This window comes from Mercenaria mercenaria, chromosome 3 (assembly GCF_021730395.1).
Source record: "Mercenaria mercenaria strain notata chromosome 3, MADL_Memer_1, whole genome shotgun sequence".
NCBI lineage: Eukaryota > Metazoa > Mollusca > Bivalvia > Venerida > Veneridae > Mercenaria > Mercenaria mercenaria.
The window spans coordinates 94,782,036-94,795,620 of record NC_069363.1 but is presented as its reverse complement, the minus strand read 5'-3'; the positions used below and the strand labels follow the sequence as shown (position 1 = coordinate 94,795,620).

General features: G+C 36.7%; 1 protein-coding gene across 1 annotated transcript; it reads left to right on the top strand.

Moving 5' to 3' along the window:
• Positions 1–4,305: 4,305 nt before the first annotated feature.
• Positions 4,306–7,545, top strand: LOC123523342 (cholesterol 25-hydroxylase-like protein). The gene is made up of 3 exons (XM_045301029.2): positions 4,306–4,532; positions 5,028–5,096; positions 6,099–7,545. The coding sequence occupies exons 2-3, from the start codon at positions 5,036–5,038 to the stop codon at positions 7,004–7,006; spliced, it is 969 nt and encodes a 322-aa protein (XP_045156964.2). The 5' UTR covers positions 4,306–4,532; positions 5,028–5,035; the 3' UTR covers positions 7,007–7,545.
• The last annotated feature ends 6,040 nt before the right edge of the window (positions 7,546–13,585 follow it).

The following is a 13,585-nucleotide window of genomic DNA, read 5'->3' as shown; positions in this document are numbered from 1 at the left end:
GTATTTGTTTGTTTTATTACTTTTCTCCCATTTCATTTAAAATAAAAGCACATGTATTACTGTGGCCTATTTACATGAATTTAGTCAAAGCAGCCACATGTATGCAAGTAACTTATAACAAGTATAAATTCAAGGAAAATAAGCAGTGTAATGGTAAGATTAGTGCTGTTGTGGAGTTAACTGTGCCCCTGTCACTATGTTCTATCTCGAAAAGGTTGTATAAATGGTCAAGTCATGGTACTTTGTTCTTATTCCGTTTATTGTAATGTCAAGTTTCATTTTTAGCTTGACTGTACAAAGAATATGGAGAGCTATCCTTCTCAACCCGGTGTCCGCTCCAGCGTTCCATTTGCATCCTGCGTCCACACATTGGTTAAAGTTTTGATGCACTTTCTCTTTATCTCTGTAATTACTTGATGGATTTGCTTCAAACTTAGAATATTTATTCCTTGTCATCACCAACATCATATGACAAAGGTCCATAATGCTGGCATCAATATATTTTGAGTTATACCCCCTTTTTACTGTCAGGGTTCAAGTTGTGATGCACTTTTGCTCTGTCTCTGGTATTAATAGATTTGATCAAACTTAAAATTAGTTGTTCTATATTATTAGACACAATAAATGGCACATGGTGCATTCTTTTTGCAGAAATTATCAATGAATTGTGTCCTTTAATACTTAGGCCTACCTAATGTTTTCATACACTTTATCTCTATCTCTGTTACTACCGGTACTAAATACATTTGACACAGACTTAAGCTATTGTCAAATATCTTCATCCACACAAGAGTTATTAAACACCTAGTGACAGCTAGCTCCAGCTTCCTCAGATGTGACAATTTCACTATCCAGCATCAAAATAGTTTAGAGCACTGTCTTCTGCAATGGGCTCATGTAATTCCCTTCAGTAGTTTCAACAAACTATCTGGACAAAAATTATGAAGAATTAAGTACAGGAAGGAAAGGCTACATGAAATCGAAATTAAAATTATCTCGTATAAAGTGATGGTTGATAGATTTTCTCTGTGATTAAGGAAAGTGGCATTCCCTTTGTATATTCATCCTTGTTCTACTTTACCCTTCAACCCCCTCCCCCACCCCCTTTCTACCACCACGCCCCCCCCACCCCCGCTATCTATATTTGGCATAAATTTATTTGCACTTGTTAGATTTTTGAAGCAACCCGTCTGTAATATTTTTCCGTTACAGCTTCTTTTTGTTGTGGGCCTACTTTGCAAATGCGTTGCTCTGAGGCTGTTTTTAGTTGTAGTGCTCCGTGCTTCCGAGAAATCTACCCTTACCTATTATCTTTGATTATCCTTTCCCAGGTGCCCAACAAAGATGTATATATATATAGGGGCGTAGGGACGATTTGAGCATTGGGGCGGCGGAGGGGGTGGGTTTGGGAGGGGGTATCCGCCTCCTATGAACGGGGTCCGGGAAAATTTTGCATATAGCCAGAGTAAATGGTGCAATCTGGCGACTTCTTGGACTGCTCAGTATCTGTTGAACATACTTGTTTTTTCTTTTCGAGTTTTCACCCCTATTTACAGTTTACTATGTTTAAACACTGTAATGGCGGCACGATGTTAGATACAGACAATGTCTTGCCAGGGTAAAACCAGTAATGTCTAAGTAGGGGATCGAGCACAAGTCCCTGACTTAAAGGGGTAATCCAATCCTTATAGCATTTTAGTCATTAAATGGCATTATAAAGGTAAAACGCAGTTCACTGTTTTCTTTGAACCATTGAGGGTTCTTTTTACCAAATGATCGATTTGGAAATGCAAAATTGCGAGGCTGATTGGTCTTTTATATTTTTATGTAGAAGCTGTAATACTTTTTACTAGATCTGTAAAATCTACGAGGATTTTTCTACATTTTATGCGTTGAATTTAATCATTATGATTGGTACTTTTGATTTTCAAACAATATGTTTAAGTGTCAAAAATATTTAATTTAATATATTTTATGTAAAGACATCTAAAGATCCCGATTTGCGTTTGTGTTTTATTCAAGATACTTTCCTTTGTCGGCGGAATTCGAGACACAACATTAATTGCAATTTTGGCAGTAAGCAATTAAAAATGATTAACTTTCGCTAATTAAATTAATGTATTGCCTATAATCCGAGTCTGCGGGGCGTGAAAATACAGCGACCTTGGTCGTTGCGGATTATCGATTTTGTACAATACCCTGTCACCAAGGTGATCTAGCAAGGTGTCAGTGATATGACAAGATTCTGTGTACATATCAGTCACCGATGCACTTCATGATAAATGGCAGACCGCTATATTTATTTTCAATTATATTTTCTAGCCTTTTCAAAAATTTACGAGTTCGGCATTTCGCCGCTCCGCGAAATATTGGGGCGGCGGGTGCCGCCCCTGCCGCCCCAGCTCCTACGCCCTTGATATGTATGATTATTTTTAATGCAGTTATGGCCAATTTTGGATATTTCAACTACTTCGGAACATTGTGTACTCTATACTCCTACAGTTTCCATCCAGTTGAAATAAAACTTGGTATATATGATTAACTTGAAGTGGACATGTGCTTAGTATCGGGACTTTCACGTTGGATTTATTTTTTCTTGGGGTTATGACCCTTTTCAGACTGAAATAATACAACTACACCAGAACATTTTGTACTCAACTCCTTCAGATTATATCGGATTGAAAAGAAACTTGGTGTACATCATCACCATGAAGTGGACATGCGCATGTTTTCGGGACTTTTATGTCCTGAAGTTGTGACCCCATTGTGGACTCTTAATTATTTTCAGGGGGCATGTGTCATCATTCTTTATTTTCTTATATAAATCTATCACAGAACATAAGAAAAGTGCAAACAATGTCATAAAATGTTTGTTAAATGTGACTTACCACCTTTAAAACAAAGTAACACCCTGTAATTAGCGAAGCAGATAGCACTGATTTGGACAAAATGCTAAATTTGCGAACAGGTATTACAAAACCTTACTGGATGGATTTGTAAAGACTATACCCAATTTATATATATAACATAACTTCCGTTTTGTGGATCAAGTTTCTGACTCTGATCCACAACAAAGGGCTTTACAATATAGAAGTATAAGTTCTTTTCTAATCGGACTTAAATTGTAGGTAAAAGATATGACACTTCCTTGTTAAGTTCAGTCGATTTTACTGCGCCCAAAAAAAACTGTGACGTAAAGTGATATACATGCACACAATATGTAACAAATAATAAAATTTACAGTTCTAGAGTTTAAGTTTCACTTTTTTTGAAAATCTTAAACAGGAAAAAACTTAACTGCATATTCAGTGAAGTGTATCGATTTTTCAATAAAAGCGTTTTTTATCACGTGCGGTTTGTTTTAACAATATTTATGAGGTGGTTACATGTATAACATGCATTTGGTCATAAAGATTTTAAGGCAGTGAGCAAAACTTTGTGTTACTCGATCTGTTTTGCAAGAAAAGTGGTAATTGTTTTCTCGAAGAAAATGGAAAACCCCAAGAAATTTGACGACATTGGACAATTAACTTGAACAGTGCTGAAATTACTTAATTCAATCATGCAGAGCTTTTGAGTATCCCCCCGCCTCCCCCCGCCCCTCCCTCTCGCCCAACACACACACACACACACCCACACCAAAAAACAAACAACAACTATCCCTGAATTAGCAGTTTCGTAGAAGATAGTGGACGTGACGTTAAAATGTTTTTTTTAATCCTTAGTTCTTTGTTTTAACATTTTGTATAATTATAAAGCACAATTCATTCTTAAGAGACTGTGGCAGTTACCAGGTGTTGTCGGGTGCGAGTCCCTCCAATGCTGTGTATCTTGTCTTCCAATGGAAATAGGTTCGATGGTCAATCTGTGGAGGTAGGACACAAGGCCACCAATCTTGAGCTAGCAGGAGAGAAGCCCTTCTCGCTGCCTGTTAGACCCGTTAACACACCGGCCCGGTCAAAAAAACTAGAAATGAAACTAGAAGCTTTCTCGATTTCGGTATGATGTGACTTGGTGGAGTATCATGGCATGTGTCTGCGGGTATTCCTGAAATGCAGCACAATAAAGTTTGGCCTCCTCGGCACTGCTACAAGTAGAAAGTATCGTTATATATCTTAAATATTGTTAAAAAGACGCTATACCCGAATACACGCATGCACGGGCGCGCGCGGCCCGGATACACGCATGCACGGGCGCGCGCGCCTGCCCCTTCCGGCATTCCCCTCGAGATCACATTCAGAGGTATTGTGTTCAATCCCAAGCGAGGCCAATAAATAATCATTGCACTACGTCGGAAATTCGTTGTCTACTATACCTCGATCTGCTAATCAATATGGGCAGAATTTAGATGCACCTTATTTTGTAACAAAAGCGGATCTATTAAACATACATGTACAGAAAAGTACTGATAGTTGAACTACCCATGTTTATTGATCAGCTGAAAGGAGGCTATACATTTTGTGTATTTATATTTTTATAATAAAACAGATTGTGAATTATCTGGAGAAAGGACACTTGTACCATACGTAAAGGTAAGTTACATTTCGATGTATATATTGGTAAATTACCCACAGGCGAATAGTTTTCACACTGAAGCATTTGACTGGAAAAAGGTATGGCGAATATGATAGCGCTATATTTTCGTGTAAATTTATTTATAAAATCCTTAAACTAATAAATAATGTACATTGACAAGTTAATTAGTTTTTTTATATATAAGTACATTAATTTTGTGCTCTGATTTAATATATTTTGCCTGTATTCTTTATATTTAAAATGTATTGAAGGTTTAATTTACTTCCCCCAAATACATTCATGTGAAATAATGAAACTCAATTTGATTTTTATACTCAGTTTAAAGGTATCGTAAAAAGCGTCCCAACCATTGCCAAGCAGCAAGGTTCGGTTCTCAAAAAATTTAAACGGCATTGGTTTATTGTATTCACTGACCAACATATAAACTGCAAAATTGTCTATTAGTTTTGTCTGCGTACTTTAAAAAGTGATCGATTTGTGGTCAATTACAGGGAGTAAAATGGTTTGGTGTGAGGAAGATAAAATGATGAGATACAGGGACGGATTGGGAAAGCCTCCAGGTATAGTCTTGTTTAGTTTTATTTATCATGTCCTTAAATGATTCACCATTTGTATATTTATTAAAAAAAAGTATTCATAACGTCATTAATTAACATCTCTGGCGTTACATTTACGTTTAATTAAGATCATGTGCCTGACATGTACGTGGCTCGCTGTTGTAATGAATAGGGTGGAGGAGAGGTTCGAGAAAACTGACTCTAGCGGAAACTGTGTTGTTATTATGTACTATCATTTTTTTTTATTGAATAGAGTGTATAGTGAAAACTCCATAAATTGACTGTTGACAAACCGGTCAGACAAGTGAAAGTGGTCTTTTATATAATACTTATAAAAAACTGTAAATTGATTCTATCATAAAGGAGCAACCCCTGTTATTGGGAATTATTGTGTTTCCTCTATATTATAGAGGTTTCGTGATTATAGTGATTGTTATTCGATTGAGGAAGTTGTAAATATGTCATAGAATAATTGCAGAATTCTAATTTATAACAGGCTTTTTTATTCTACACACATGGATCAACATTTTGTAGGATTTTTACGGCATTTTGATACTAATATTGCAAGAAAATTCAGTGGGTATATATCCCCCGCCGAATAGGTTGTTTTTGTGAATGAGGGGACTAGTGTTGAAAGATATTCAATTTCCATAATAGGACAATGTCATAGTTTGTTGGTTCCAATGTTTTACCAGATCAAGGGCAAAAAAAAAAACTATATTTATATTAAGTTTCATGAAGATCCATCAGTTACTTTGTTTTATAGAAGTATGTAAATTTTATATGAACAATTCAAGGGCATAACTCTGCAGTAACTGAAGAGATCCAGATGAAAAATGTGCACGCACCATAAACCTATAGTGCACAAAGTGTAACTAAAGAGATCCTGATGTAAAATGTGCACGCACCACTGCGCTATAGTGACGGATTAAAGGGCAATAACTCCGGTAACTGAAGTGTATAAAATGATCGACCTAACTCTGCTTTTCACGTCTTTATTTTCAGGCGATGAAGCAGGAACTCCAAGAGAATATCGCGGACAAACGTTTGTGATAGCAGCACGATGTTTCCTTGTGTTCGTTTCCCTAACAGCGATGTTTAATTACGACCGCCTCCAATTCTGCATCAACTCGAGTTACTCATATTTACTCTCAACCTACCTCTTTAATTCTGTATACTTTGAAACACTCTTTACTACCTTTTGTTACACTATTATTATGATATACCCGTGGCTGGTCAACAAGTTCCGATGTCTGGACAGTTATAAAATCATCCCGAACGTGAAATATCAAGACGTTTCTGTTGTAGAGATACTGAAGATGCTCCTGATCTATATGACCCCATTAATGCTGCTGGACACTTTTATGGTTAAAAAATACCATGGGGTAGATCCATCCGTCTGGATAGACAAGAGAAGTACGTTCATACAGTCGACACGGGCACTGCCAGCTCTGCCTCCGTCGGCCGTGTCAATAGTCATCCAACTTGCAGCGAGCTTCATTTTCTACGACGCCCTATTTTTTACCATTCATTTTACGCTCCATAAAAACTTCTTTTTGTACAAGTACATTCATAAACAACACCATGAGCATGGTGTAGTGCATAGTCATATCACAAATAAATTAACAATCATTGAGAGAATAACTTTGGTGCTGACTGCAAATTTTGCGCTGAAAGTATTCGATAGCCATCCATTCACAAGGATGATTTTCATCCCAATTTTTGTAGGAATTCTTATAGATAACCATGCCGGATACGACATGCCTTTCGGATTACATCGGCTTGTTCCGTTCGGTCTGGTCGGTGGCTCAGTGAAACATTTTGCACATCATCAAAATGGGAATGGAAATTACCAGCCTATATTTACATATTTGGATAGACTTCTTAAATTGTACAATTACCAACGACTCTGATATGCAACCTTAATCCACGCGCGGTGTAACGCTCGCATGTATTAAGTTTTTGTTTTGAAGCACGACTGTTACTTTAATCATAAATAAACGGTTGCAACAACTTACCATAAAAATTAGTCCAATAACGCACTCTCTCTTTCAAAATTACTTGGTGCCCTTCGCGGACGAGTGGTTAAGGTCACTGACTTCGAATCATTAGCCCCTAACTGATGCGGATTGGAAACATCCCTTAGTGTGGAGAATTCTTTCATATGAGGAAACCATCCAGTTTACTTGCTGATGAAACCTTGAAGCTTATTTGAAGCTTCCTGGAAGACCAGTACTGGTGTCAAATGAGAAGGCATGGTCGTGACCGGGGCACTGGAACCCGTGACCCGATCTAGGTTGAGCAGCCGACATCTTAACCGCTAACCACCGCTATCTCAAGTTTTATTGCATTTCAACTAAATGAATATTGGACATCTATAAATGAAATAGCATTCATATCAATGTCGATTATATGACTTTCAATTGCCAAACAATAAAAATGCATAAATACGAATGCGTCGTTTTTACTAGTAATATTTTTGTCAGAAGAAGATGTGTACCTTGATATAACCCTAATAAATCATTCATCACGATATACGGTAGTCAGGCTATCTCCAGAACGCATCCATTAATTGGCGCTGTTATTATTCTGGTTGAGTCCATCCAATGACCATTTACAATAGAGTTCAACAGTAATCTATTTAAAAGGCGCGCGAGTAGTTTTGCCCTTTTAATTACCCTTTATAATCAGACTCCGTCAAACCGAGGTTTTTATTAAAGGTCAGAGACCACCAATTCAAAAAAGTACAGGGAATACTTACAAGGAATAAGGTAAGTGTATACCTGGGAATAAGGTAACGTCTGTGCGTTCTGATTGGTCAGTCATGTAAACAAACCCAGGAAGTGATTATTTTTTCAAAATTGATATTTTTTCACTGCATTTACAGTATTTTATAGAGGATAATTGTTGTTTTCGGTGTAATATCACGTTATAATTTCACCGAGTGGGCACCAAAAGTGATCTTTTCACGAGTGGCGCAGCCACGAGTGAAAATGACAACTTTTGGTGTTCACGAGTGAAATTACCGTGATATTACATTGATACCAACAATTTTTCTGTTTATTTTATGTCTAAAACTCTTCTTTTGTTGTGTTTATTTCAATAAAATGTCGAAATTTGCGGGAAATTTTATCAGGAAGCATCGCAAAGATGACGTCATTTTAACGACGTCATCGTCATATTGTTTCCGGCTTTCAATACGCTCGGTAAACTTTTTGACGTTAATCCGGGTATCAGATTTGATAATTTTCACTGAGTGGCCAGTGAGTTTATCAGGATATAATTCACCGTTATATTTCGATAAACCACCGAAAAACATAAAATAAATTAGATCTATACATTTTGACAAAATTTGCTACATTTTATGTGTATTGAAAAAAAGTTGTATCAAATGAATTTCTCCCGCCACGTCAATGATGTAAACAGGGGGTCATCTCATTCACACGAAAATTACTTAAATAAAGTATCACTATTCATATGTTTTTCGTCCGATATTTTGGTAGAACTAAGATAGTTCTTGAAAAACTTGTAATTAGATATACACGTTTCGATGTATGGAAGGCCGTACACGCCATAATGTTACAATGTAAGTCTATGGGAAAACAATTGGTGGTCTCTAAGAATGTATTTTGTTTCATTGCGTTCAAGAAAAAAAAAGAAGTTGTGTAAAATTGGCTATGAGATCGACAATCGTAGATCGACATGCGGTGTAGGCCCTGGTCTGCAATTGCAGATCGATATTCAAACTGAAACTCACTGAAAGTTCAGGTCGCCGATTGCAGTCCTCGGTCTACATTGAACGGTGATCTACGGCCCTAAGAATTTCGAATGTCGATCTACGACATAGACTTTTTGAATGTTGATCTGTGATTGCAGATCCGGGTCTACACTGAATATTGATATACGACCTAGACAGCGTCGGTTTACGATGGTTGATCTCATAGCCAACTTCACACAACTTCAACTCTTTCCGCTTAAGCTTATGCGGGAAATTAATCAAATTTAAGTATCGTGTGATTTTCCAAAATAAGATGTAATTGTGATGTCGTGCAGTTTTCAGTGACGGCAAAAAGTATTTTCATGATTTGCTTTTTGTCTTTTCTGTTACTGTTACTTTATTTTATTATCTATCTTAGCTAGCATATGATTGTTTCCAAAATGTGAGAATGATGCAAACCAGCCATTTCTCTACATCTACATCTACGTTGTACGTTATACTGTCATCTTTGACCATGATATAACGGTGCGCAAGAAAAAGAAAAGAGAAAAGCATACAGAGTAAGAAAAGAAAAGAAATACGGACAAGAAATCGGTTGCAGTTAAGATAAGAGAAAGATAAAAAGCATTTCACCTGTAGTCCACTTAAATAAGGAGAAGAATACTATACTATTTGCCTTTCACACTTATCCTTACTTTTTTAATATTTACCAGTTTGTAGCAATTGTAAGTATTTTAACCAGCATCTGACATTCTTGTTTTTCTCTCGCAATTTCCACGATACGATGCTACACCAAAACTTCGCCTTGTACTCCACCGAAGGAGAAAATGACGGTTGTAAGTAAACATATATGGTACAAGATCAGTAGTACTTTGATATAAACATGTTTCTTTGGTTCTGTATATTTCCCATACATTTCGGTCGCCTTTTCTATGGCTTTAAAAATAGACTTTGTGCCACTCCCGATTGATTTAAGGTAATGACGTAGTGACGTCAAATAAAAAGTTATCATCGGACGTCAATGTCATAACGACAGCATTTCCGGTGCAAAATGCATACAGCAATGACGCTCTTGTATTTTCTAGTTAGAAATAACTGATGGTGGACATAAATACAGTTATAACGGTCACCAGTTCGGCTGTCGAGAAACTAAAATATTGTGGGGAAGCAACATTTCAGCTCACGAAAGTTTCGTTCAGCAGTTGCAGAGAGAAAGTTGATACAGAGAAGTTGTTGGAATATGCGTCCGCCATGGCTGTATGTTGTCAACATGTTTTGACTGACGTGCGAAATAACACGCGATTATATTTGAGGCCAGACCAGTTGGACATGTTTCTCAGAAGCATTACTCAACATATCGTGAATCAAAACAGAGTAGATTTGAAAATGGGATGTGTGTTTGACGACTGGAAATACAGTAGGCCATTACTATTGGTCGACACATATTGCAAATTCAACGGTGCTTTTTCAAAACCAAATGTGTGTTTTAACAATCTTCTTGCTAAAATAATTTGGTATGAATTGGATGGAAAAGCTGCAATTGATTACTTGCCAAAATTGGACGGGAAAATGAAAAACTGGAACAAACGTGTAAATGAAATGGAGTTAGTTCGGAAACTTGGATCTCCAGAAGACTGGGACATCTTTTACGACAGTCATGATGTAGACGAAACTGGGAATATTAAAGGGCAAGAAATTGATAATGAAGGTAAAGACTCAATGAAAACAGAAACGCAAAATGTTCAAGAAATTAAAACTGAAAATGTCAGACGAGACGCGTGTATTGACCATATACAAAAAGCGGAAGATTTTAAAAGACGCGTTATGGGAATGGGTGATTCGTTTCTGGCAAATGATTTACGACAACCAGTGTTCAATATTGATAGTGTTAAGCAGAAGAAGCGAAACAGCGTATTGCATTCCATAAAGAAAATGTTTAAATCTGAGAAAACTGCAAGTTTAGCCAGGCCAAATAATGTCCAGTTGGAAGAGGGTGAAGAGAGAACCGACACGCAAGAAATTAGTCATAACTCCGAAGCTCAGAAAAATGCAAAAAGATTAAATACAGGTGTGTCAGAATCTGGCACAGCGAAATGCAACAGAGGAAAAGACGAAATTGACCAAGTATGCAGCAAAGAAAAGCTGGAAAATGTATCAGATCCAGGGTCAGAAGAGATGGACAAAAACAGTTTAATGATTCACATTCCATCTAACGTACAGAAGATTGTTTTGATTAAAGATGGTCATAAAATAAAAATAGAAATATAAAAGTTCTTTCTTTCTTGTCATTTTATATGAATCTGCCAAAATGTGTTGCCTAAACGTTACTTTTATTGAACGCCAGAGCGATGAATTCTGCAAATATTACTTGTGTGAACGGAATAGGACTATTGCTTAAGATGGACTTGCAAAACTTTACGTTAAAAATGGTAACAAAAAGACATATTTGCAAAACACATTTCTCTTTATATATATATCTAGACTAGCTCCTATACTATGATATATATTTTTGAATGTAGCCAGTCTATATCATATGTCCAGTATCATAACAGTTCTCTGCGAAAATCTCTAAAATAGACTTGCCTTTGTCACTATCACATAAATAAGAAGGAAACATTTGTGACAAATTCTTTATTATCAGTCTAGTAGCCAGTTTGATATATATCGTACGTAATGAGAGTTTGTCGATTACCCTTCTTTAAAACCAGGCAACTCATCCACTCTTCTTGTATACTTCTAAAATACTTTGTTCCCGAACAGTTGAGGTTACGGACACGTGTATAATTCAGCGCGTGCGTGTCCGTGCCAGAGTCTGTGTCCGTGTCCGTGTAGTCTATGTGCTGAAGCTCTCATTACACGTAAAAAGTACACGGTTTTAATTTTCTGAAATATGATCTACAATTTACATTGGACTCAAATAAAAAAAATCTTTGCTGAATTCAGAAACCTCATATGTAAACTTACACACATGACAACCATCATATGTACCCATTGCCGTGTATGCAAGGTGGGTACATATAGAATTTTAATATTTGTATTTAAGTAGATTATCATATGGCGTTTTGATTTGAAGTAACTCAGAAAGAAAAGTGTTCAAGACCGTTACCAGCAGCTGACACTGCTTTGTAGAGTCGATGTTTCTACACCGTATCTTCAACGGCCAGGAAGACCCGCCCGCTTAACTCAGTGGGGAGGGCGTTGGTGTACGGATCGCGGGGTCGCGAGTTCGATCCCCGGGCGGGGCGTATGTTCTCCGTGACGATTTGATAAAAGACATTGTGTCTGAAATTATTCGTCCTCCACCTCAGATTATTCATTGGAGAAGTTGGCAGCTACTTGTGGAGAACAGGTTTGTATTGGTGCAGAATCCAGGAACACTGGTTAGGTTAACTGACTGACTGAAATACTGTTGAAAGACGGCGTTAAAACCAAAACAAACAAAATCAACGACCAGGAGTGGCACCTTAAGATAAAGCTAGAAAATAACCAATTAGTGCAAAACAGAGACTAATTAAATATCCAGTTTGGAAGGAGAAAGTCTGTAATAGAAGAGCATGTTCATTTCGTTTGTAAACGATTTCTTTAACTACATGTTTAAAAAAGCTTTTTATGCCTTATTCGTTGAAAACCAATGAAATGGACGAATCGAAACTGTCTGGTAACGTCACGGTGAAGGTGGCAAAATATTTCGAACAAGGGTTAAACAATTCTGCGTAAATGCATGATTGTTTCCTTATGGTTGTATCGAGCCTGTTTCATTTGATACCTTTCAACATTACCTATGCATCGCTGGTCTGTTATTAATCTAAGGGTTCACAAAATCGCCATGTGCTATCACCTTTGTTGACATTATTGGATTCATAGTATCCGCTGCCAACATCAATGCATGTGATGATTTTGCCAAAGTCTACAGTCTGTTAATGTGCATTTGATAACTGTTTGATCCATCTCTTAGCAGAGTACTAGTATTTCGTGAAATGGGAGGGATATATTTTCAAAAATCACCAGTTACCTTCAGTGTCCACCAGGAATCCTCCATGGAACTGTCACAAATTGACATACGGGCCTTATTTTAGCTGTAGTGTAAATGCAGGTATTGCATCATCTTTTTGTAAATTTTTGAGTTATTGAGGTAAATGTCAGATTTCACGCATGAAATACCTCTCATGTTTTTCTGTATTTCATAACTTAAATTTCCATGTAAATTTCATTAAGTTCTGTTCAGTATTAAGAAAGTTGATATTTTATAAACTTCAGTAATTTATGTTTTTATCCCCAAAACCACTATAATGGGCCTCAAATTGTCAATTTAAATCCGCGCCAAAGTAGTTAGATTTCCCGGCTATATCGTGAATCCCGTGAAAATGACAATAGTCGGAGCTCACGGCTTAACCGTGAATCCCATGAAATTTAGTATTTGGCGGGACATTATCCTTTAAGTAGACTGGACTAGATATGCCTTGCGCACACCACCTTACGACTTTATAGACGAATCTATGTCTGAATTATTTTCTTGCTAGAAATTTATGCTCGATCGAGGTAAGAAATTTATTTGTTAGATTTTTGTATGATTTTTGCATTACGATTTTTATTTGGTAAATTTTTGTTCATTCTACAGAATTCTGTAACATTTACTTTTCGGCATATGATTTTGGCTAGTTTCGGTATGTCAGGATAATTTATTAAATTTTTCAGACTTTTGTAAATTATTTAGAAAGAGGAATCTAAAATGTTTCATTTATATAAGATGTAAAAATTGTACTGAAATTTGTAA